The following is a 26,852-nucleotide window of genomic DNA, read 5'->3' on the forward strand; positions in this document are numbered from 1 at the left end:
ATTCATCGTCTGTGTATTTTTCCTCTCACAAGGAATACATCTCCTTTACCCAGATAAGTTTTGATCCAGCAACGAGACCCTTTGAACTGTTCTTGGTTCTAAGCCTACCTTCTTCTACTCTGACCTGCTGGTGGTAGGGCTCTGATTCAGCAAACCTCCTTTACCAGCCTTCTTTGCCAGCTGACTTCCTGTTTAATAAATGGGAAGCCTTAGGGACTGGAATGTGGGAACGGGAGAATTCCTTCCTATTTCTAGTTCCTGAATGTGTCGTAGCAGTAGACAGCAGAAAGGGAACTGTTCTCTTCAGTTCTAATATCTGGGTTTCGTTGGTATCACTTTTTACTCTTTCTGCCTTCTAATATTTTTATAACCAATTCCTTATATTAAATACTATTTTTCTGATTGAACCCTGGCTGATACAGTATTTGATACTAGGAGTGGTTTCAGGAAACAGACTTTCAAACCAGGAATCTGGATTCATTTGCTTTGCACTCAGAGCTAAGCTCTTCACCAATGGACGATGGGAAGTAGTAATTTGTGGAATGTGATGACATCATGATTTATTGATGACATCATCATCTTTTCTCAGGTTTAATGCCACTGGTCAGCTGGCTTTTGGAGATCAAGTAACTGCTGTATGTGATCATTATGGTAGAGAAGATGACTATAAGAAATGTAAGGTGAGATGGCTACTCCTGATGGTGATATTGTGCTTGCAGGAAAAAATTACAAGCTCATATCTTTCAACTCAAATCATCTTCAGGGTATCAGAGGGCTCCTAAGGATGCCCCTAAGAGTATCTCTTATGCCCTCTACATATAGGAGACATATCTAAAACATTCAGACCCAAACTAAGCATCCACAGACAGGCCAAATCTCACGTCAAAGTTTAGGCAGTAATTTAGAAGGCATAGGACTCTGAGGAATGGAAACATTTGAGTGGACTTGGATGAAGCTGAGAATCTTGAATCTCCCAAGTATCGCTGAGCTTCCTTTGAATAAGCCTCTATTTCCTGTTTGATGATACTAGCTTTCCTTTGCATGAAAACCTGTAATGACTATATATGGAGCAGTTGCCTTGCATGGAGATCCCTATTCATTTTAAACTCCTTTGCTCCCAACTTTCATGGCCTTCGATCTTTTATCTGGAGTCAGATCCCAGCCTGCTTAGGGAGAGAAGGGCACAGTCTTGATCAGGAGGAAGAGGGTTATACTCCAAAAGAATAACAAGATTTGGTTAAATTTATATTAGAATAAACATATCTAATATAACAGGGGGTGGATTCTAAGGTATCAGACCAAGGTGAACAGAACAGAACATTGGGTTGGGGCTTAATTTAGGTAGCCCTGATATAATACACTTTCCATAGATTTTTGGACTTAATGCTATGGTAAACTGTTAATAATAGCCCCCAGAGAATCATGCCACTCTGTATATTGTGCCCTTATGTAACCCCTTCCACAGTGGTCTTTGGCATAGCTGTCTGACTTGCTTTGGCCAATGAGACTGGAACAAATGTGATGCAAACGGAAACCTGTCAAGCCCTTGCATGTTGGGGCTTGCCTTCTTTTTTCCTGTTCTGGACCAGCTTCCATGTTGATGAAGCCTGACTAACCTGCTGGAGACACACGGCCCACTAGCAATCGGCAGCAGCTCCAAGACATGTAAGACCAGCTGAGACCAGCATCTTTCAGCCAATCTGTCAAACCGCCAGACCAACTGCAAACACATGGATGAGCCCAGCTGACATGTAAGGAAGAAATGCCCCAGTTGAGCCCAACCCAATTTGCTAACTTACAAAATCATAAAAACATATGATAAACATAAGCCACTAAGTTTTGTTATACAGCAAAAGCTAGGTAAAACAAATGTATTAGTTTGAGCAGCTGGGAGTGGCTCAGTTTGCTTGTCTCAGAAACGTATGTTCAACAATACATTCAATGATATCAACTTGATAGAATTTTGCTGGAATAATGTATAGAAAGGATTCTAATGGCTTAGGGAGATAGGAATAATGGAGTAATTTATCATGTAACCTATGTGTCTTTCCTCACCTTGAAAGGGTCCAAGGGATGTTTCCCTCATTAAAGTATTGAGAAATGCATTAGTGAGGGAGCCCCAGCAATCTTGAATACCTCCAGGGAGCTGTTTTCTGTAGGCCAAAGTTGATGCTGGATAATGCTGCCACTAAGATGGGCTTCCTGATTTCAGTGGAGATGACGATCCTAGAGTAGGGGAGGGGGCAGGGGGCGGCAGTGGGTGGCTGGCCTACCAAAACACTACTTGACCCATATGACAGAAATTTGACTTACAATTAAGAATCAGCTTCTTGCCCAGTTCATAGACCCAACGAGTTCACAGATCTGAAGCTCCTGGTTGAAGAGGAAAATTGGACCCTTAAAGATGGACTGTGCAACAGTGCTGCAAATACGTAGTGGAGGTCTTCCTCCAAGCTATCCCTAAAGGGACATAGTCATTTACTAAGGTGTCTGTGCATTGGGAGAAATGGAAATACCCAAACTTTTCAAGGATTCCAAAATACTACTCTGAAATCACACTAATCCTTAGGAACCCCAAATACCACTGTGATCTAATGGTCAAAATAGGGGCTTAGAGTGATCAGGTGATAAACAAAGTTTGGGCCCAATTCCAGCTCATCATAGATCTGTGACCCATGCATCCATTAAAAATTATAATTAGGAAGCCTAGTCAGCGACATATTTGTGGATTTACTCATGCATGCTCAGTCACTTCAGTCATGTCTGACTCTCTGAGACCCTGTGGGCTGTAGCCTGCCAGGTTCCTCTGTTCACAGGATTCTCCAGGCAAAAATACTCGAGAGGGTAGCCATGCCCCCCTCAGGGGGATCTTCCCGACCCAGGGACTGAACATCTCTTATGTCTCCTGCATTTGCAGGCATGTTCTTTACCAGTAGCACCACCTGGGAAGCTCATCTGTGAACTTATATACAATGGCGAACTTGAAAAAAGGACAGAAAATGACATGTTAATAACTATACCAAGATGCTGTACAAGTCTGGACAAAGCAACTGCTAACAGCAGAAATGAAAATACTTGTGTTTGGATGATGGCGTCATAGGTGATTTTTGCTTGTTTGGCCTTGTCAAGTCCTCAAACTCTCCCAAAAGCTGTTTTTGCTTTCTTTGTAAAAGGGACTTTTTTTTTTTTTTTTTTAATACTTAGAACTCATTTAGCTCTTCTTCTTTGAGGATTACCATTGTACAACTTTCTGGCCAATCATATTAAGGTCATGGTAAGTAAGAATGTTGAGTGTAGCCACTCTGTCCAGTGTTGTAATGAGTCTCAGAGCCAGTCATGCATGAGGCATCGCTCACATACAAGATACTGCAGGAATGACAAAATCTCACTCTTTTCCTGCCCTCTAGGAGCATATAGCTAAGGGGACGATATAAAATATGCTCAAATCCTCATGATTCAAAACTGAAAATAAATAACTGTTTCAGAGAGGGACAAAGAAAACACTGCTCCACCCAAAGTAAAGAGAGCTCATATTCAGTAGGGAAAAAAAAAAAACAACCCAGAAAATATTCACTGGCAGAAATGGCATCTAAAGAAAGCATAGGGTTTTGTGAAGGCAAATCGAGGCCCCAGAAAAGAGGTGTTCTAGGTGCAGGGGACAGTACAGGGCATACTGGAGGACTGGAGAGCCCCTTGACTTAGCTGGGGGAATGTGGCATGTACAGGAGAGCCTGGGGACAAAACCCCTTGGCTGGAAATCCTTGGAGCACAGCTCACTTCTCCCTTAGGGTTAGGATTTAGGAGAAATATCCTGCAGACAGACTAGCTTAATAGTGTCCAGACATTGCCCATTTAGCAAAACATAGTGGCTGGTACATAGGGGGATTACCAGTGGTGCTTGTCATTTAACAGGTACTTACCATGTGCTGCACATGCTAAGTGCCTGATAAAGGAAGATGCTAACTGTCTTTTTAATATTACAGCTGGGCCTTCCTATTGAGTTTCCACATCCAACTGAGGATTGAAAATATTTGAAAAGAATTGCAGAAAATTCCAAAAAGCAAAACTTAAATATGCTGTTTAACTATTACATAGCATTTATATTGTAGTTACAACTGTTTTACTGAAGCACTTACACTGATTGGGTCTTATAAGTAATCTGCAGATGATTTAAAGTATATGGGAGAACATGAATAGATTACACAAAAATATGGCACCATTTTGTATAAGGGACTTGAGCATCCACAGATTTGGTATCCGAGGGGGTCCTGGAGCCAGTTCCCTGCAGATACCGAGGGAGGATTGTATTCATCTTTTAGATAAGGAAACTGATGCTTAGAGATCAGATGATATGTACAAAGTTGTGTAATTCATATACATTTGAGGTGGGGTTGGAATCTCTGACATCAGAGCCTGTCTTCTACCTCCTGTAGTGCCTCTTTGGAAACAGTAAGAGTGAAATTAATTCTAGACCAGAAAAAGTACTGCAGGGTGTATGTAACCAGTAAAATTCCACCTTAAATCCCAGCCAGTAGGAAATAAAGACACAGGGTGGGGTGTAATGAATATGGTTCCACTGTTCTAGTTCTATCTTTTCCAAGCCAACCAGGCAGCCTTAACCAAATTTCTTAACCTCTCTGTGCCTCAGTTTCCTTATCTTTAAAATAGAGACATGAATAGTGCCTTTTTTAGAGGGTTTTGAGAGAATTCGTTTTAATAAATATGTATAAAACGCTAGACAACATCAGGTAGGAAGTACTTGGTAAATGTTAATCATTATGGTTGTTAGGCTGTAGTGTAGAACATTTCTCACACTAGGACACAATGCCTAGTAGTCTTCTTCCCCAAAGAACCCTGAATTTGGGGATACTGGAGCTAGGGAGCCCTGTCCCAATTTGGTGTTTAAGAAAAGAACCCTGATCTAGGACTAAAGATGGTGGTATTTTGACAGAAGCCATTATTCCACCAGGTTCCTATAGAGTTAAATATTACCACCCAAGGATGCAGCATGCCAATCACGTATCAGTGGAGATGTGCAGCCCACATGGACAGACCTGCTTCCTCGGGGAGAAAGTCCTGTCTGCCTGTTCTGACCCCTGCACAATTAGGAGGTGCTTCCTTCCCCAGCAGGGGCCCCAGACCAACACATGGGACCTGGGAGACAGCAGGGACCCTGCCCTTCTAAAGAAGGAATTTGAGTGTGCTGCAAAGGCTTTTACACCTATGGGAGCCAACTGGCCTTATGGAACATTAAACTTACTGACCTGGATGGGCCCTGAGGAAACCACTTAGCCAAAAGCAGAACATCTGGAATATTTTGAAGAACTGAGTTTTATTCTTCAATGGTATTCTTTGATTTTCAACAGAAGAAACTGAGATGTTACATAATTGTCTGTTACTCACTTTCACCCCCCTTCATTCTCATTAACCTAAAATTATTCTTAGTCTGTGCATCAGTTAAAAGAGTTTGCTTGAAGCACATTCATCATCTGTTATACTTGATAATGTTTACATTTGGATAGTTTATGGGTCAGCTAATGCCTTGAACATCCTAGCACACAGACCAAATTGAACATGATCAGCCTGATGGACCACATCCAGTTACCCTCCTCCTTGACACGTGATAACGGAGTCCCACAGGATTTCTAGTACTGACCATCAGAGATCATAGCTAGTGACCATCACTCTATCACAGACCTGGAAACCGAGCTACTGAAAGGTTAAGTTTAAAGTCAAAGAGAAGGCTAGGAAAGGAGCCTTAGTTTGGTGCTTTGACCATTATAGCTACTCATCTGAAATTTTTGCAGAAATAGCATATTAGTATGACAAAACTTAAAATGTGTATGATTGGCTTCTGAGGTTAAGTAGACAGGATTTTTTGAAGGAAAGATGTAGTTTGCTTTTGCTTTTAAAATACCATTCAACACAGTGCCATTACAAGTTAAAATCAATGCTTTGTGATTTAGATCTCAGAAAAATACTCAATGGCTTTTCTCCACAATCTGTAGTTGACCACTCTGTGCACTTCAATGCTTAAACATTTCATTAAAACAACTCAGATGTTTTCTAGCTTCCTGTAAATCATAAAACATGTCAATTATGGCTTGACTTTGTATAAAGTCCTGTCTGTGAACTCACAGTCTCAATAGGCTTGTTCAGTATCCAGAGGAAACTACACATAAAAATAACTCTACTGGAAATCTTCTGTCCATTTCTGTAACTGGAAACTTCTACTTGTCTCTGCTTCTGGAAACTTAAGGAGAAATAATTCCCTCTGTTTCCAGTCTGGAAGAAAGAAAGAGCCAGAGGACCCTCAGTGGGGTCCTGGATCCAGTGTGGTTGTTTTCTAAAGTGCAGTAGTGTGTGCGTGGAGCCATGGGCTGTTGGGGAGAGAGCCCAGATCAGTGGAGGGGCAGTCGCCCGACTTTCCGTTACATGGTGGTGGGTGCTGCCTAGTCATGCTGCAGTCTCCAGAATAAAGTGCTGGTTTATACAAAGACAATTGAAAAGTACAAACAACAAGCTCTGCAGGCCAGAGGATTCTTGTTCAGAGTCTAGAAGTTTCTTGAGGATGTCCTATCAGGTCATCCCAGCTCCTGAGACCACAGGTTCACATCTGGAGAGAAAAGTTCACAAACAGAAAAATCATTCTTCTGACTAGAAAATACACAAACTCTCAAAGTCTGACTGGAGTGAGAAAATTGGAGTTAAAAAAAAAAGCTCAAAGGCAGCAGGGCTTAAAGCTTTCTTTCTACCCCCTCGACCATTTGCCCTAGTCCAAATCTTTAGTTTCTCTCCCCAGACTGATGGCAAAAAGCTCTCTCCTCTGTTCTCTGAGCTGCAGGCAGCTGAGCAATAGTGGAGCAAAGTTCAAGGGGCTTCCCAATTCAGAGCTTTCATTGTGTCAGATATTTCTGTTTATTCCTGGAGATGCATTTTCCTCCACTCTGCTCAGCCTGTGCACGTCCTGGGACTGCATCACTGGCCTCTCTTTCCTTTGATTTCCATTCCATTTTTTCCCTCAAGTCTCAGAGAGAGAGGAGATTGCATGGGATAGGAGAGTAAGGTTGGGAGATCTCTTCCTCAGTCACCTACTGGAGATGCTGCAGGTCCGTTTTATCTCTCTCTTAAAGTCTACAGCTCTGTGGTCTGCCCTTTCCTCCTGTGGTTCTCACCAGGCGTCTGGAACTACTCCCTTCCCTTTCCCCTTCAGTCTGAGGATACTGGGCCCCCTGAGACTAGCAAAAGCAGGGACCAGTGTCCATCTGTATTCGCTATCATATCCTTTTATAATGAATTGATAAAACATGTAAACTATTTTCCTGAGCCCTGTGAACAGCTCTAGCAAATTAGTTGAACCCAAGGAGGTGGTCATGAGGACCTCAGATTTATAGCTGACTGGCCAGAAGTACAGGTGAACGTGTGACTGGCATCTGAAATAGAGGGGGAACACTCTTGGGAACTGAGCCCTTAACCTGTGCAATCTCGTGCTATCACCAGTTAGTGTCAGAACTGAGTTACATTGTAGGACACTCACCTTGTGATGCAGAGAATGGCTTGATGTGGGGAAAACGTCCACACATCTGATGTCAGATATGCTTGAGTTTGATAGTAGTATGAGAGTTAAAGAGGAATGTAGGAGGACAACTCAAATTTTTTCCTACTCAGAATATATATGTGTATATATATAAAGGGTTATAAGAAAAAAGGAAAAAAAATTAGAACAATTGGCATAGGCAAAAGAAAAGGAGACATGTCCATGTTGCTATAATAGAATTCCAAAGCTGTGGTTGGTTCTCTGGTGGAAGTTCTTAGAGGAAAGATAAGAGAATCAAGTAAACAAAACAAAACAAAATGAAGATATTGGACCAATTACTATATAGGTATACATAGAAAGCTGGCCTCATTTTTTAATATAAGGTATATAGAAATATATAGAGGTATACAGAAGTATACAGAAAGAGGTATACAGAGGTATTTAGAAAGCTGGCCTCTTATATTTTAATCTTAACCCAAACTATGGCAATGAGAGCAGTTTTTTGAGTGCCTCATCTCTAATACTTCATTGTAAGACTCTTAGGCGACTAATGTGCTTAAGTCATTTTCAAAATTCTCCCATGGCCTACCTGACACAGAGTCTTGCAAATAAAAACACAATACATGTTTGAGAGTGAATGCATAAATAACTAGTGTTATACTGGGGATCACAAGATCTTTTGATTTTGTTGTCATTATTTCATCAATTGTCACTTAACATGCCTTAAACTCAATCTTATGATCTCTAAAGTAGAGAAGTCAGGCTGCTTTATTAGGTCTGGAAGCTCTAATAAAGTATGACTTGGATGACTAGAATAACTTTTTTTAAGGAAGCATAACACATATCTGGTCATAGCAAACACCCACTTCCAACAACACAAGAGAAGACTCTACACATGGACATCACCAGATGGTCAAAACTGAAATCAGATTGATTATATTCTTTGCAGCCAAAGATGGACAAGCGCTATACAGTCATCAGAAGAACAAGACCAGGAGCTGACTGTGGCTCAAATCATGAACTAGTTATAGCCAAATTCAGACTTAAATTGAAGAAAGTAGGGAAAACCACTAGACTGTTCAGGTATGTCATATATCAAACCCCTTATGATTATACAGTGGAAGTGACAGATAGATTCAAGGGATTAGATCTGATAGACAGAGTGCCTGAAGAACTTTGGATGGAGGTTTGTGACATGGTACAGGAGGCAGGGATCAAGACCATCCCCAAGAAAAAGAAATGCAAAATGGCAAAATGATTGTCTGATGAGGACTTACAAATAGCTGTGAAAATAAGAGATGATAAAGGCAAAGGAGAAAAGGAAAGATATACCCATTTGAATGCAGAGTTCCAAAGAATAGCAAGGAGAGATAAGAAAGCCTTCCTTAGTGGTCAATGCAAAGAAATAGAGGAAAACAACAGAATGGAAAAGACTAGAGATCTCTTCAAGAAAATTAGAGATACCAAGGGAACATTTCATGCAAAGATGGGCACAATAAAGGACAGAAATGGTATGGACCTAACAGAAGCACACACTATTAAGAGGAAGTGGCAAGAATACACAGAAGAACTATACAAAAAAGATCTTCATGACCCAAATAATCACAATGGTGTGATCACTCACCTAGAGTCAGACATCCTGGAATGTGAAGTCAAGTAGGCCTTAGGAAGCATCACTAAGGACAAAGCTAGTGGAGGTGATGGAATTCTAGTTGAGCAACTTCAAATCCTAAACGATGATGTTGTGAAAGTGCTGCACTCAATAGGCCAGCAAATTTGGAAAACTCAGCAGGGGCCATGGGACGGGAAAAGGTCAGTTTTCATTCCAGTCCCAAAGAAAGGCGATGCAAAAGGATGTTCAAACTAATGTACAATTACACTCATCTCACACACTACCAAAGTAATGCTCAAAACTCACCAAGCCAGGCTTCAACAGTACGTGAACCATGAACTTCCAGATGTTCAAACTGGATTTACAAAAGGCAGAGGAACCAGAGATCGAATTGCCAACATGTGTTGGACCATCGAAAAAGGGAGAGAGTTCCAGAAAAACATCTACTTCTGCTTTGTCAACTATGCCAAAGCCTTTGACTGTGTGAATCACAACAAACTGTGGAAACTTCTTCATGAGATGGATATACCAGACCACTTAACCTGCCTCCTGAGAAATCTGTATGTAGGTCAAGAAGTCACAGTTACAACTGGACACGGAGCAAGAGAGTGGTTCCAAATCGGAAAGGAGTACAACAACAGTGTATAATGTTACCCTGCTTATTTAACTTATATGCAGAGTACATTATGAGAAATGTGGACTGAATGAAGCACAAGCTGGAATCACGACTGCCAGGAGAAATATCAATAACCTCAGATATGCAGATGACACCATACTTATGGCAGAAAGCAAAGAAGAACTAAAGTGCCTCTTGATGAAAGTGAAAGAGTGAAAAAGTTGGCTTAAAACTCAACATTCAGAAAACTAAGATCATGGCATCTGATACCATCACTTCATGGCAAATAGATGAGGAATCAATGGAAACAGTGACAGACTTTATTTTGGGGGGCTCTAAAATCACTGCAGATGCTGACTGTAGCCATGAAATTAAAAGATGCTTGCTTCTTGGAAAAAAAGTTATGACCAACCTAGAGAGCATATTGAAAAGCAGAGACATTACTTTGCCAAAAAAGGCCCATATAGTCAAAGCTTTGGTTTTTCCAGTAATCATGTATGGAAGTGAGAGTTGAACCAAAAAGAAAGCTGATAGCTGAAGAATTGATGTTTTTGAACTGTGCTGTTGGAGAAGACTCTTGAGAGTCCTTTGGACAGCAAGGAGGTCCAACCAGTCCATCCTAAAGGAAATCAGTCCTGAATATACACTGGACGGACTGATGCTGAAGCTGAAGCTCCAATACTTTGGCCACCTGAGGCGAAGAACTGACTCATTGGAAAAGACCCTGATGCTAGGAAAGATGGAAGGCAGGAGAAGGTGAAAACAGAGGATGAGACGGTTGGATGGCATCACTGACTCAATGGACATGAATTTGAGGAAGCTCCAGGAGTTGGCAATGGACAGGGAGGCCTGGTGTGCTGCAGTCCATGGGGTTGCAAAAGTCAGACATGACTGAGTGACTGAACTGAACTGAACTGAACTGATACATATCTATGGTATCAGAATTCAGTTCTAGTCGACCAGCCACATCCGATTCTTTGCAATCCCATGGACTGCACGCCAGGCTTCCCTCTCGGTCACCAACACCCAGAGCTTCCTCAAACTCATGTCCATTGTCAGTGATGCCATCAAACCATCTCATCCTCTGTTGTCCCCTTCTCCTCCTGCCTTCCATCTTTCCCAGCATCAGGGTCTTTTCAAATGAGTCAGTTCTTCACCTCAGGTGGCCAAAGTGTTGGAGCTTCAGCTTCAGCATCAGTCCGTCCAATGAATATTCAGGACTGATTTCCTTTAGGATGGACTGGTTTGATCTCCTTGCTGTCAAAGGGACTCTTGAGAGTCTTCTCCAACACCACAGTTCAAAAGCATCAATTCTTTGGTGCTCAGCTTTCTTTATGGTCCAACTCTGACATTCATACATGACTACTGGAAAAACCATAGCTTTGACTAGATGGACCTTTGTGGGCAAAGTAATGTCTCTGCTTTTTAATATGATGTCTAGGAATCAGAATCCACTCATAACGTTATATTGGTTGACAGCTTGTTTGCCTGCATAACAACAAGAAGCCAGGGGCCTGAATAGCCCCATAAGTGAGTCAAGTTAGCTGCAAGGAGAACTTCCACAAATGGAAAGGGTAGTGTACCACAGAAAAGGATTCAGGAATTCTGGACTAGGAGTTCCATCATTTATAACATAACCTTGTGCAAGTTACCTTGTCTGTTACATCCCTGCAGTATGTGTCTATTCCTTCTCAGTTGCCTGAGCTAGGATTTGTGAGAAGCAACTAAGACACTGATACATGTCCTTGAAAGGGAGTAAAAGCATTTCCCTCCCAAAAGCTGAAAAGGACCCTATGAAGAGCCCTACATAATACATCTGACTACTGAGATACAGAGAGATGAGTAGGGGATGGTTAACAGGGCTTAAAAAACTCCTTTCTTCATCTAACAGGCACCCCTGAGGTACTTAAAACAGTGACACATTGGGAAATTTAAAAATGTATTAAAGTACAAACAAAATTCAGGAAACATGAAGAAAATAATATGAGGTTCCATCACACAATGACAATTATTATGGATTTTTTTATGATTATGAGCAGTTTAATGTGTTTTTTTGGTACTTTAATGTCTTCATTTGGGGGGGAGAAAGCAGGTATGGTGGTTATATTAAAACTTTTTTTTAAATAGAGAACTAATTATATGATGAATATATTCTGACACTTTGTCCTTTTTTCTTTTTTATATAGAAAGCATTTTTCCTCAGAATGTTAAATGGTAGCATATGCTCTATTGTTTCTCTGTTGTATCAGTTAGGATAGACTAGATTATGCTGCAATAACAAACAACTCTTAAACCTCAGTATAATAAATAAAGGCTTATTCTTGGTCATGCTCCATGCCCACCGAGGGTCAGCCACGCCCTGTTATTTGTTGTTACTCAGAAGCCCAGGCTGATGTAGAAATCACTGCCTTGAATGTTGCAGATGAAAACAGAAAATACAGCAAAGCACAGGCTAGCTGTTATATATTCTACCCCAAAGTAACACACATCACTTATGCTTACATTTAGTTGATCAAAGCAAGTCATATGACCACACTTATAACCTAATTAATCATAGAGAAGTGCAATCCTATTGTGTACACAAGAGCAAGAGATCTAGAAATGTGTGAAATAACACTAATGACTACCACATTCACCATGGAGAAGGATGGGAAAGGGCCATATCCTTGGCTACATTTAGTTTTATCTGAGGTTTTAATTTTATAATATTAAGGTTAAGGCCTTGAAGGCCCATGTTGGGTGACTGAGAAGTCTGGATTTTCACAACAACAGGAACAGGCACTACCTTTCCCAGAGTTCTCTAGAAAGTCAGGGGTAGAAACATGGAGTGGAAAACCCAGCCCAGAGCAGCTGTTACTTGAATTACTGAGCCCTTCTGGGCACTCTCACAATAATCAGGCCTCACTTCAGTCACTGGTCAGTGAGGCAAAACCAGCAAGCTCTTCCTTTCTTAGGTGGGAAGCAAGAATAATTATTTGAATAAGAGTCTTGCCAGAAGTATGTGTGACACATATCTCAATGTTCACAGTAGCACTATTTACAACAGCCAAACGTAGAAACAATCTAAGTGTCCATTAATAGATGAATGGATTAAGAAGATATAGTGTGTGTGAGTGTGTGTATACATACATACACAATGGAATATTAGCCATAAAGAAAATGAAATATTGCCATTTGGTACAACATGGATGGACCCAGAGAATATTATATTTAATGAAGTAAGTCAAAGAAAGACAAATATCTTATGATATCACTTACATGTGGAATCCAGAAAAAAAAAATACAAATGAACTTATTTACAAGACAGACTTACAGATATAGAAAACAAACATGATTACCAAAGGGGCAGGAATGAAGGATAAGTTAAGAGTATGGGATTAAGATATACTACCATATATCAAGATTGCCAGGAGAAATATCAATAACCTCAGATATGCAGATGACACCGCCCTTATGGCCGAAAGTGAAGAGCTAAAAAGCCTCTTGATGAAAGTGAAAGAGGAGAGTGAAAAAGTTGGCTTAAAGCTCAACATTCAGAAAACGAAGATCATGGCATCCGGTCCCATCACTTCATGGGAAATAGATGGAGAAACAGTGGAAACAGTGGCTGACTTTATTTTGGGGGGCTCCAAAATCACTGCAGATGGTGACTGCAGCCATGAAATTAAAAGACGCTTACTCCTTTGAACAAAATTTATGACCAACCTAGATAGCATATTGAAAAGAAGAGACATTACTTTGCCAACAAAGGTCCATCTAGTCAAGGCTATGGTTTTTCCAGTGGTCATGTATGGATGTGAGAGTTGGACTGTGAAGAAGGCTGAGCGCCGAAGAATTGATGCTTTTGAACTGTGGTGTTGGAGAAGACTCTTGAGAGTCCCTTGGACTGCAAGGAGATCCAGCCAGTCCATTCTGAAGGAGATCAGCCCTGGGATTTCTTTGGAAGGAATAATGCTAAAGCTCAAACTCCAGTACTTTGGCCACCTCATGCGAAGAGTTGACTCATTGGAAAAGATTCTGATGCTGGGAGGGATTGGGGGCAGGAGGAGAAGGGGATGACAGAGGATGAGATGGCTGGATGGCATTACTGACTCGATGGACGTGAATCTGAGTGAACTCCGGGAGTTGGTGATGGACAGGGAGGCCTGGCATGCTGTAATTCATGGAGTCACAAAGAGTTGGACATGACTGAGCAACTGAACTGAACTGAACTGAACCATATATAAAATAAACAACAAGAATTTACTGTACAGCACAGGGAACTATATTCAGTGTCTTATAATAACCTATAATGGAGAAATATCAATAACCTCAGATATGCAGATAACACCACCCTTATGGCCGAAAGTGAAGAGGAACTAAAAAGCCTCTTGATGAAAGTGAAAGAGGAGAGTGAAAAAGTTGGCTTAAAGCTCAACATTCAGAAAATGAAGATCATGGCATCTGGTCCCATCACTTCATGGGAAATAGATGGGGAAACAGTGGAAACAGTGTCAGACTTTTTTTGGGGGGGGGCTCCAAAATCACTGTAGATGGTGACTGCAGCCATGAAATTAAAAGATGCTTACTCCTTGGAAGGAAAGTATGACCAACCTAGATAGCATATTGAAAAGCAAAGACATTACTTTGCCAACAAAGGTCCGTCTAGTCAAGGCTATGGTTTTTCCAGTGGTCATGTATGGATGTAAGAGTTGGACTGTGAAGAAAGCTGAGCGCTGAAGAATTGATGCTTTTGAACTGTGGTGTTGGAGAAGACTCTTGAGAGTCCCTTGGACTGCAAGGAGATCCAACCAGCCCATTCTAAAGGAGATCAGCCCTGGGATTTCTTTGGAAGGAATGATGCTAAAGTTGAAACTCCAGTACTTTGGCCACCTCATGCAAAGAGTTGACTCATTGGAAAAGACTCTGATGCTGGGAGGGATTGGGGGCAGGAGGAGAAGGGAATGACAGAGGATAAGATGGCTAGATGGTATCACCGACTCGATGGACATGAGTTTAAGTGAACTCTGGGAGTTGGTAATGGACAGGGAGGCCTGGCGTGCTGCAATTCATGGGGTCATAAAGAGTCGGACACGACTGAGTGAAAAAAGTCACTGAACTGAACTGAACTGATAATGGAAAAGAATCTGAAAAACTATATATGTATTACTGAATCATTTTGTTATACAACTGAAACTAGTACAATACTGTAAATCAACTATACTTCAATAAAAATTAAAATTAAAGAAATGAAATTAAATATGTCCAAAGGACATGCTCAGAGCAAGTCCCAAGACTTCATCTTCTGAGATGATAATGAGTAAGAATATGAAGGCCCAGGATTGCTCCTGGAAAGCCAAGAACCTAACACTGTCTCCCAGTGGTGGGTTTTGAGGGTGAGGCCGACCTAGGGTAGCTGAGACTGTGTGTCAGAGAGTGAGAGGCTGGCTCAGCCTAAGAACTTACGGTGGGCTCTGTCCTCAGACTTCATGAAACTGACATATGAGTGGGGGTGATATTGGATCCCTTAGCTCAGGAAGAAATATTTGGTTGGTAGAAAAGTTCGTTCAGGTTTTTCCACATCTTATGAAAAACCCTAAACGAACTTTTTGACCAACCCATTACATTTACTGTGGAAGGAGGTGCAAAGCCTGGGAGAACCTCTAGGTCAGGAGACAGCAAAATTTTTATGTAAAGGGCCAGATTATAAAAAATTTAGATTTTTATGGGTTATATCGTCTCTTGCAATTACTCAACTCTAACATAAGAAGCAGAGGAATGGATGGGAAATTAGGGGACAGGGACAATATGAAAATGAAAAGCATGATTAAGTTTTTTTTCATTTTTAAAAATTAATTAATTATTTATTTTCATTATTATTTAAATTTTGTTTACATAAACAGGTGGGGATTTGACCCCCCTGGCCATGGTTTGCCTACTCTTTTTTTTTAGTTGATATACACCAGTGGGTAGGAGAGTGTTAACTGGTTGATTCTCATTAATAGGTGCCTACTAAAGTATGACAAATGCTCTAGAAATCATTATAAGTTTTTCTCTTTTGAATTGGCAAACTCAACTAAAATTAAACAAGATTTTTTAGTAGCAAGCTTAATTTGGTTAAAATCAGTCACTTTCTTTTAAACTGATCATAGAATAAGCTAAAAGAAGTAGAGAAAAACAGCTAATAAAGGAGACAAAACCAAAAACCCAATAGTTTTATTAACAGTAAAATCTCACTTCATTTCATTGACTAAGTAGATATAAAATATGTACACTTAGAATAAGCCAGGAAATAATGCTGTGACCATGCTGTTAAGAGTGGTATAGACTGCGTGTACAATGCAGAGGGAAAAACAAACAGGGCTGAGCTGCAGATAGAGTCTTACAGACTAAGAAAGGGAGTACAGTTCAGTGCACAGGCATGGGCTCTTCCTGGCATACTTGGGTCCATTTTCTGGCCCATGCATTCCCTGTCATATGACCATGCACAAGTATCTCCTCATCTCTGAGACTGGAGATGGTGGGAGGAAGTATATACCTCGTAGGGCTACTGTGAAAATTAAATGTACCTCTAGAGTGTTTAGAACAGTGGTCTGGCATTAAAACAATAATAATGCTAACTTATTATTCTATACTAAGGCAGATCCTACAAGAAGTTTGAGTTTCAGTCAGCAAGAAGGAATGAGGAGGGCACTCCAGGCAGAAGACACAACGTGAACAAAGGCGCAAAGGTAGGAATGAGCACGGCTTGGGAACAGGAAAGGGAGAAGGATGGCCTGAAAAGCCAAGCAAAAGAGCTCAAATCTAATCAAGAGACAGGAGACTGGCCTGATGATGAAAACAGTGTAGGGGGAATCAGATCTTGCAGTATGTGCTGCTCCACTCAAGGGGACTTCCCAAAGCTATCTATACATAGCTATACATATCTATCTATAGTTCTCATTGGGTGTTGGCAATGAAACAAGATGTTAGATAGGTCAAATCCAGCTCTTATAATTTGTTCATTTTACTGAGAAGTAAAAATTATTTTTTCAAAAAACTTGTTTGATTTTATCAAGTAATTTCTTGGCTACAAGTTCGGGGTTTTTTTTTTTTTACCCCCTCTAGATCTACTCAGATATTCATTACTTCAAAATATACAAAGTGGTAGATTCTGAAGTCACAGATGCCCTTTTGTTACTGAATGGTTGACAGGCAGGGAGTTGAGGGAAAAACATCTTGCTGAAATAAACAAAAAACCCTAATTAGTCTATATGCAAATCTGGAGTGGCAGCTGCATGGATGAGCAGGTATTAGACAAAGCCCTGGTCATTTGGACAACTACAGTGACCAGCAAATAGATGGCCACAAACTTGTATTTTCAAAGGCTCTAGGAAGTCTGACCAACTGACTTACTCCAGGCAAGAATGTCCCCCTCATTTCTTGATGCCTGTGATGGTTTATTTTATGTTAATTTGGCTAGACTGCTGTGCCCAGCTATTTGGTGAAATGTTAGTCTAGATGTTGCTCTGAAGGTATTTTGTATAATAGATGTAATTAACATTTACCATCAGCTGACTTTACATAAAGTAGATTACCTTCCATAATATGGGTGGGCTTCATTCAATCAGTTGAAGACCTTAACAGCAATCAGAGAAGGAGGAATTCTGCCTCAAGATTGTAATATAAAAAATCCTACCTGAGTTCCCAACCTGGCAGCCCTACAGATTTCATACTTTTCAGGCTAAGAATCTGCCTGTAATGCAGGAGTCATGGGTTTGATCTCTGGGTTGGACAGATTCCCTGGAGAAAGAAATGGCAACTCATTCCAGTATTCTTGCCTGGGAAATCCCATGGACAGAGGAGCCTGGCAGGCTACTGTCCATGTGATCGCAGAAAAGTTGGACGTAACTTAGTGACTAAACAACAAGTGGTTCTGTGTTTCTGTTCTTCCAGAGAAGCATGAAGTGCCCTCATCCCCAGCAACACATTCCAAGTTTTCTTGGCTGTCCAAACACTTGGCCCCAGATCTGTTCTCTTTCTATCCTTCAGATCAGTATTTCCATGTTCTGTTCCCTCTTCTTCCCAGGGGATATTATTCCAAATGTTAAATCAGTTCTCAATAAAGAGTTAATAACTGATGAGCAACTTTTTAGGGAAGAACTATGAAAAAAGCATCTACTGAAAATCTAACACATTTGTATCTGCTTTGACAAAACCATAATACATTATACTAAATAAAAATAATTTTTCCTTTAATACTTTGCTAGTGATCAACCAAGTTCTATATTTTATGCAGCTCTAAACATGATTAGAAATACTTCAATCAATCTGAAAATAACTTTGAATGCAATCAAAACACGTACTAATAGACCATAAAATAATGTCATGTACATATGTACGTGATAAAGGTGAACAGAAATATAGATAAACACAGTTTTTTTTTTTAATGAAAAACATCCCCTCCACATTTGTTATTAAATGGCCAAGGCCCTCAACTCTTCCCACCCGCACCCAAGGCAGACATTATTCATCCATCTATCACCACAGTTTGCATCTAGAAACGGTCTCCCAAACTATCCTCATCTCTGCTCCAGGCATTCCCCGCACCTGACATGAGTCTTGTTTGCCCTCCTGGATTTGATCTAACTTTCTCAATTTACAGATGACAAAACTGAAGCACAGAGAAGAGGCAGATCTTACCTAAGATTATGTAGCTAGATAACAGAAAAATTTAAATCTAAATTGTCTTGAATTTTAATTGTGACCTCTTTAAATAGATAATTCAGGTATAAAATCAAGAGAATAATGTAATGAACATCTGTATACCCACTGCTCAGTTCAGGAGGTTAAATTTGATGTTTATCATTTCCATGCTATTTTTGTACTTCTTTCGTACTTTGTACATATGACTGTTTCCCATATACACTACTTAAGGTTGTTTGCATGTTTCTGAACTTTCTGTCATTGGTAATATGCTATCTATGTCTTTCTGCATCTATCTTTCCTCTCAAAATTATATTGTTCAGATTTCTTCATCTCAAAAATACATCTAGTTTTGGTGCTTTCATTTTAATTATTGTCTAGTCTTCTTATTCATCTTTTCTCTTTTTGATTCATATTTGATTATTTCTAATTTGTCACTGTTATAGGTAATAGTACCAGGTACATTCCTATCTGTATCTTCTATGATATATATCTAACTGGTCCTGACCTCTTACTACTCTCAGGTAAGTGTCAAGGAGGAGTGAGGGAGGAAGAGGAGAAGCATCACTTTCACCTCCCTGACTCTTCCTCCAGGTTAAAAGGTAGAGAGTGTGGGTAAATAATATGTGGAGGGGCAGTGGGTCGGGCAGGGGATGGAGAAAATGAATCCCATTTCTTTAATTTGACTTTTGATCAAGACAGTTACTTTATTTTGAATTTCAGACAACTATTAAAAGAGAGTGTGAGATTCCTCTGTTTATAAAGGAGCTCTACTGGTTAAAAATGACTGTGATACCCTCACTTTATAACTGCAATATTCAGACCATGTGGCAGGTCACAGGAGAGACATTTAGGTTGGCAGCAAGCCGTTGAGTAATCAGTTCCTCAGACAGGTGTTTCTGCCTTCATTACTCAGATTCTAAACTCTTCCCTTACAAAATTATGTTTCTAGGAAAAGACTTGAAAACTGATCGACAGGCTCAATTAACCTACAGGCATGTTTTGTTTAGTTTGTTTGCTATTTGAAATACTTTCGGCTAGCATTTAATAATTAAGATAGTTTATATAAAAATCTGGATTTCCATCTTCTCTGGCAATGTAAGGCTACTGCTAAACTGACAGGGAAAATGCTCTCCAATTTGTCAAAATCCCTCCCCTCCCCCACTCCCTATTTGGTTAGGGGCAATTTTTACTCATTTCATCACTGGCCCAATAGGCGTCTGAGTTTATTACTTCTGTGCTCAAGTTTTTCACTATTTCTTCCTTGTGCTGAGCAGCTGAAGGAATCACTTATTCAAACATTTTGACCTCATGAAATTCAGCAAATATTGGGCCTCTTTCAAGGGAACTCACCTGGAGGCCAAGGAGATCAATTTATAGGAATACAGGATTTTTGTTTCCCAAGAAACAAATGTTTGAATCAGAACTTGCAGAGTTGATCTGAAAGTTGTCTCATGATTCAGAAAAGCTCAGGCAATGGGATGTCAAGCACAGCCGGCTTAGGCTGCATTTCTTCTCTGGCACTGGGTCCAGGAATGAGTCTATAGTGAAAGGATGTATTTTCAAGAATCTCTTTCAGGGAAGTGGTGGAGACAGGGAGGGTGCAGGAGCCTCTTATCATTTCATTCTTTTAAGTCATATTTTGTGCTTATGAACTGCCATGTGTGATAGATTAGCCAAATGCTAATTAGACCCTGGTATTTGAAGGTTTTATAGGGTTATTTTCATAATCAGTGTCCCTGGAATCTGGGGAATATATGCAAAAGAATTCAAAAATAAACAGTTCTTAATATTCTGAGCAGCTGATAATACATAGTTATTTAGAAATGTCTACGAATTGCCTCTCATTATTTTGGTGAACTCATAAAGTCATGTGTGACACCATGTGATCCCTAGATTTCGGGCAAAGGAAGCTTTCCCAAGAGAGCTAGAAATAGCCATTTTACAATGTGACCTAGAGCCATGGATCTCCAACAGACCACTTCCCCAGTGTCTATGCTTTTCATCTGATGAAGCTGAATGGTTTCAGAAACCCTGCTTCTCCTGACCTCTAGATCACTTCCTCCCTCTTCCACAAATTCCAGCTCCAAGCCTTTCAATCTCATGAAGAGACTTCTACATCTCCAGAAATACCCTAACCCACAACCCACAGTGTACTTAACGACTATTGCAAAAATCCCAGCTGCTGATTGTGTCACAGTAGACTATCTTCTTTCTGCTGTTAAATTTAACCATGTTTCTAATTTGAGCCCAGATCTCCCGTGCATTATTTTCTAGGAGTGCTTAGGAATATAAACAGACTAAAGGCCTTATAGTTGTTCTGTGGCTATTCAACTGACACCATCTTTATTTTCCAAGAAAGGTATGGAACAGTACAGGATTGCAAGAGAAACTAAATGCCACTTAGCAGGAAGATTCTGCCCAGGCTATTTGTCCTTCGTGCAACAAAGCAGAGGTTTTATTTCTTAATTTAATCTGGGAGAGAAAAGAAGGTGAAACAGAAAAGAAAAATCATGATTACTCACAGCTCTGTCCACTTCTCTCCTTACCATGGTGGCAGATCTTTTTCTTGCATCTGAAAAAGAAAAATTCCAGGGGTGGGTTAAGGAAACTGTTCTGTTTATGGGCGAAATAATGTCAGAACGAAAAGTAAATCCAAATAAATCCACATAGAGAAGCATAAATTTCCACCGTGGTTTGAGACCTCAGGCTGGATACAAACTAAAACCATACCCTTAGGAGAAAATTGTGAAGAAAGAAGGCCTCTGCTTTCTTCCCATTCCCTTGTCTGCCCAGGCCCCCAGGTCCTCAGAGGCTGAGGGACTGCTAATTGGGGTATTTGGCCCGGGAAATACCTCTGAAGTTCTCTCTCCCTGTTTTACTTTAGTCTTGAATACCACTTCCTTCCTGTTTTCCCTACACAGAGCAGAAGGTCTAATCAATAAATCTGCACTAAGGTGTAATTGACTGATACTGGTTCAAAGTAACATTGGGAGCAGAAACACAAGTTCACAAGACGGGTTGCTGCTCATCGTTGTTTGCCTGGCTTTATATCTTTATCAAGCCCTGATCTCACACATTCTCTCTTACTCTGATTTTCTTACAGGGTTCAATACCCATGTGCTGCAGTTGCTTGGGTTCCTGAACTCAGTCCATCCCTAATCTGCTTTTGTTCTGCATATCAGCTTCTTAGTAACTCCTTTGTATCCACCTTGACCTTGGCCCAGATTTAGAGGGCTTCTATCCAGCATTACAGTCTCCTCCAAGAGCATTTGTATTTGAAAGGGGTCAGTGGCTAAACTATAGGAATTGCCCTTGAATGTTGGAGATTCAGTGAAGGACTCTAATGCCTGAGGTCAGTGCTGTCATTTTCTGTGGTTCTCATGCAAACATTAGTCAATATATTTGGCCTTTGGTTTAAATCTCTGCAAAGCTCTGGCTCAGTCTTTTAGGGCAAAATGTGGTGCACAGGCTAGTACTGGTGGGCGACTTAATTACTAACAGTCGATAATGAGACAGGCATAGAAATAAAGTACAAACATCAGACATCTCTTCTAATATGTTAGGTTTTTTATGATCATATTTATTGAAATATCATATGTTTATTAAATCCAATAGAAATTAGAAATACTTCTCTATCCCATACAGCAGCTACTAGCCCCATGTGACTGTTGAACACTTATAATATATGAGCACTTAAAATATGACCCAGGACTTGAATTTTTGTTTAATTTAAATAACCACATATGGCCATATTGTATAGAGCAGGTTAGCATACATATCTGCATATCAGAGATTCGAAGTCTAAAATTTTATTGAACAATTTTGTTGTATATGCCAGGTAATGTTTTAGACACTGGACATATACTGATGAAAAGGAGAAACCATAATCCTTGAATTCATGTGTACTTGTGTACTCCCTTCTAAGAAAGCAGATCCCAAAGCACAAGAGTTACAGAGGAGGGCTATTACGTAGCAATGGTGATTTCACTTTAGTTTATTAAAAAATAAATCACTTGAAAATGTATTCACTTAACTCTTATTAGTAACAAATCTCTCCCAGTCTAGTTGGTGCCTGAGACTCACACCCAGCTTGGTGCTACTTACACTTGAAATTGGGATAAGGGATGAGGGGAAAATTTCTTTTCTCCATTCTATCTTTAAGAGATGTGGCTCTACTTCATTTTCTCAGAGAGTAAGGATGAAAAATCCGCTGCTCATTTATGAGGTGCCTAATGGGTTCCCAGGCTCCAAGCCTGGAACCTTGGTTATAAAATGCTTCTGAGGGGCACACATGAGGGTAGTACTAGAGGAATGCAGGACTTTCCTGGTGGTTCAGTGGCTAAGAATCTGCCTGCCAGTGCAAGGGACATGTTTCTGATCCCTGGCCCAGGAAGATTCCACATGCTGCAGAGCAACTAAGCCCGCACGCCACAACTGTTGAGACCCACATGCTGTAGGGCCTGTGCTCCACAGCAAATGTCACCACAGTGAGAAGCCCGTGCACTGCAACTAGAGGAGCCCCTGCTTGTCACAACTAGAGAAAGCCCAAGCAGCAGCAAAAACCCAGGGCAGCCAAAAAAAGAATACAGAAGATAAGGTTCTGATGAGCTGCATCTGTCATGACTCTAAAGTCACAGATTTGCAGAAGTGATTCTGTTTACCCCAAGATTTTTTGGGCAAGACCCTGAAATTCCTCTACTTCCACTCTTTTTCCCTATCCCATTTTTTCTCCTTTCCTCCCTCCCTTATTCCCTTCTTCCTTCCTCCCCAACCCCCCTCTTTCTTTTGACAACAGTTCATGGATCTTGGATTCTACAGTAGAGGGTTTGTGGTTACTACCCAAGCTAATGCACACATAGGTCAATGGACAAATAGATGATGATAATATTTCATGGCAGATGAGAATATAGAAGTTAGATTGTAAATGTAGGATAACAATCACTGAAAAGCCCCCCAGTCTTCAAACAGTGACCACTTCAAATTCTTAGTGAATTATTCCTAGCTGCTGTTTCCTTTTCTATAGGCTGTGTATAGATCTTGAGAGGAGCCTCACTGGGTGCTGTGTAGGAAAGGACCTGTTTAGGAAAGCATCAGATGGGCTTGCAGGTATTCTGGCCTGGATTCAAACACCACAGGCATGCTCTGTCTCACTGTCACAGTGGAATGGGAATAGGTTGGTGAGCCTGTGATGGGCTGAGGAGGGAGCTGCTAAAAGATCTCCTGACTGAAAGCACCAGTCGGGTGCTTTCCCTACACCAGATGGCCTTACACTTCTTTCCTTTCCTTCCTCAACCAGAAGATTCAGGTTCCTGTAGGGAAGAGGATGGCTAAGCCCAGCTCAGACCCAGAATGGGCAAAGGAGGAATGAGAACTAAAGCAGTCCTCATGAAGGATCCTGCCATCCTCCCACCAGTGAACGCTGACTGCACAACCATCGGCATTGCCCAAATAACACTGATCCCATGAGGCTGATGACACTTCTTGGCTCAGAGAACAAAGCAAACCATTTCAGCTACAGAATGAAACATTCATTTAAAAATATTCCATTTTTTAATTTTTACTTTTATCAATATTTTTATTCAAAAAAATACTGCATCTTACTGGAGACCAGAGGCATTTTCTCCTGGGAAATAATCATCAGGACAAGCTCCAAGAAACTCATGAGCCCTGAGTGGACACAGTGTGAAGCTACAGGTCAGTGGGGCCAAGCAAGGCCTCACACTGCAAACACTCAGTCTACTTGGTTACCATGAATAAAACTCACTTACCTTCTCCAGAATACAACTTCTGGCAGAGTCGTTTTCTTAGGGCTACCATTGTGGCTATGAACATGAGAGCAATGATGAAGGAGGGAATGAAAACATGAAGCAGTGAAGATGGAGGGATCTTGGGGTCTTCCATAGGACCTGGCAGAAAGAAAAAGCAGCAGAATCCCATTGTATGGTAACTCAGAGGCAAACCAACAATGCAGCCAAGTAAGTGAGTTATAACCAACATGGCCAACTTGCATTGAGCATTTACTCCATGGCAGGTATTTTTCTGTGAATGCTGTATGTATATGAATGATGTCTGTATTAGCTCCTTTACTCTTCATGACCACTCTATGAGGCAGGCTGTACTATAACTCTCGTTTTACTGATGAAGAAAGTGAGGCACAGAGACCTAGCACACTTTCCTAAAAGTACACATCAAGTGACATAGCTGAGATATAGTCCAAGCTGCCTGATTCCACATTCCATCTCTTTCACCATTCTTATATACCTACTGTATTATGTTCTCTTTCTTTCTCTTCTTTCTTCCTCCCTCCCTTCCTTCCTTCTTCTTCCTTTCTTTCTTTTTCTTCCTTCCTTCCTTGCTGTTTCTCCTTCATCAGTTCTCTTTTTACAGGATAGTCCCTCAGCCCAAATATGTCTCCCCCTCCACTGTTGAGCATTCATGATGCTTAGAATATATCTGATCAGTTATTCAATCTCCAGGATTAAGAGGATCCTTTTGAAAAAACAGAATATCATATCTTAATGTGAATCATTACAGCTAGCCATTTTCCTTTCCTCAGAGAATCAAGGTCTGGCACTGAGGAAGAGATGAGTTTAGTAGAGAGGTGGATGAGAAGAATAAGTATGGAGGCTGGAGAAAGCCTTGTAAAGGAGTGCTCTGGTTAGAATGAGGGCTCCAGACTGACAAAGGACAGGCCTGGATGGGGGTTCACTATAGGGAGATGGAAGCATACTCAAGTAAATTGTGCCCTTTCCAACAGGCTGAATTTTGCCTTATGGAGTAACTCATAAAGAATAAACATAACAGGGAATTCCCTGGCCGTTCAGTGGTTGGGAGTCTGCACTCTCTCTGCTGAGGGCCTGGGCACCACCAAAAAAAGAATAAGCGTCATAGCCTGGTCCTGGAAAAGTCTGGCAAAACTGCTCCTGAGGAAGGGCTAAGTTCTGCCCTCTGTCTTCTCCTTCTCCCATCATAGTGCTATCTGAGAACCACAGACAGTTTTAGCTAAGAAGGGACTAGATGTCATTTAATTTGAGGCTCTCATCTTAGAGTTGAGGAAGTAAGGCTCCAAGATCTAAGGTCATCACTGCTAATGGGCTGGTGGCTCAGTGGTAAAGAATCCATTTGCCAAGTAGGAGATGCCGGTTTGATTCCTGGGTTGGGAAGATCCCCTGGAGAAGGACATGGCAACCCACTCCAGTATTCTTGCCTGGAAATCCCTTGGACAGAGGAGCCTGGCGGGTTGAAGTCCACGGGGTCACAAAGGGATGGACACGACTTAGTGACTGAGCACGCATGCACACATCCCTGCGAAGTAAGCGGCCAGACCAGGACTGCAAACCCAGATCTGTCTGATCCAAAGCTCAGGCCCCTCAGGTATTTGTCTCTAAGTTTAAGATGTAGTGAACATAAAGATAAAAAGCATTAAGAAGTTTGGTTCATCTAAACGTTGGATAATCCATATTTAAAATTTTTAATTGAGGTATAATTGTCATATAACATATTAGTTTCAGGCATACAACATAAAAATTCGATATTTGTATGCACTGTGAATTATCACCACGATACATCTAGTTAACGGCCCTTATCACACATAACCCATAGTAACTAATATTTTCTTGGAAGTGCTTACTGGGGCCTCCCAGGTGGTGCAGTAATAAAGAATCTGCCTGCCAATGCAGGAGATGCAAGAGATGCAGGTTCAATCCCTGGATTGGGATATCCCCTGGAATAGGAAATGGCAACCCACTTCAGTATTCTTGCCTGGAAAATTCCGTGGATGGAGGAGCCTGCTGGGTTATAGGCCATGGATTGCAAAGAGTTGGACACAACTGAGCGACTGAGCACACACACGCAGGAAGTGCTTATTAAGTACTTGCTGCATATAGCACCATAAGTCAAGGAGTTCCTACTGTCCCCACAGCAGGAGATGTCCTTACCTCAGTGCCTTTATGCAAACCCTTGTCCTGTAAGGTTCCCTCATAGTTCCTTCCGAACACAAATACTACTTATTCTTAAAGATTTTCGAACACTGAACATGCAATAAGACATCAGTCTGCTTAGCATGTAAGTACATGAAATTACAAAGACTTTTGCAAAGTCATCTCTGGATCCCCTATAGAGCCAAGCACCAGCTACATGAAAGGTGTCAATGAGGATTTGCTGGACTGAATTGACTATCTGTCCATCTAGTCTACCTTGCCCAATCTTTCTTATCATTAGTTAAATCTTATGGCAGACTGCTAAATCCATTCTCTGTTTCTTCTCTAGTATTAGCTAGGTGTTAGCTGGACACATGGTTTTGCTGAGACTACATGTCTAAGCCTTCCCTGCAGTTAGGTATGGCCAGCCATGTGAACTAAGTTCAGGCCTAGAGAATGGGTTTTTTTGTGTCTTGGCCTTCAAACACTGGGTGTATTTTT

At 40.9% G+C, this 26,852-nt stretch overlaps 1 protein-coding gene and 2 long non-coding RNA genes across 4 annotated transcripts in view; 2 read left to right on the top strand and 1 right to left on the bottom strand.

The window, feature by feature from the left end:
• Positions 587-16,726, top strand: LOC106502403. Its single transcript, XR_001918430.1, has 3 exons — positions 587-680; positions 1,466-1,751; positions 16,384-16,726. It is a non-coding gene; the product is annotated as an uncharacterized LOC106502403 (long non-coding RNA).
• Positions 5,314-26,852, bottom strand: part of PDCD1LG2 (programmed cell death 1 ligand 2) — a 67,060-nt gene continuing 45,521 nt past the window's right edge. The window contains exons 5-7 of one of the 2 annotated variants that reach the window (XM_013965949.2): positions 24,201-24,338; positions 20,955-21,004; positions 5,314-6,616 (exon numbers count right to left, since the gene is read on the bottom strand). In XM_013965949.2, coding sequence (XP_013821403.2) covers positions 6,611-6,616; positions 20,955-21,004; positions 24,201-24,338 — 194 coding nt within the window. In that variant the 3' untranslated portion in view covers positions 5,314-6,610. Of the gene's footprint in view, positions 6,617-19,982; positions 21,005-24,200; positions 24,339-26,852 lie in introns of those variants that run through there. The other variant, XM_013965947.2, reaches the window with a different exon arrangement.
• On the top strand, positions 21,000-24,213 carry LOC108636553. The gene is made up of 2 exons (XR_001918431.1): positions 21,000-21,784; positions 23,729-24,213. It is a non-coding gene; the product is annotated as an uncharacterized LOC108636553 (long non-coding RNA).

The sequence above is a fragment of the Capra hircus genome, chromosome 8, assembly GCF_001704415.2.
Source record: "Capra hircus breed San Clemente chromosome 8, ASM170441v1, whole genome shotgun sequence".
NCBI classification, from domain to species: domain Eukaryota; kingdom Metazoa; phylum Chordata; class Mammalia; order Artiodactyla; family Bovidae; genus Capra; species Capra hircus.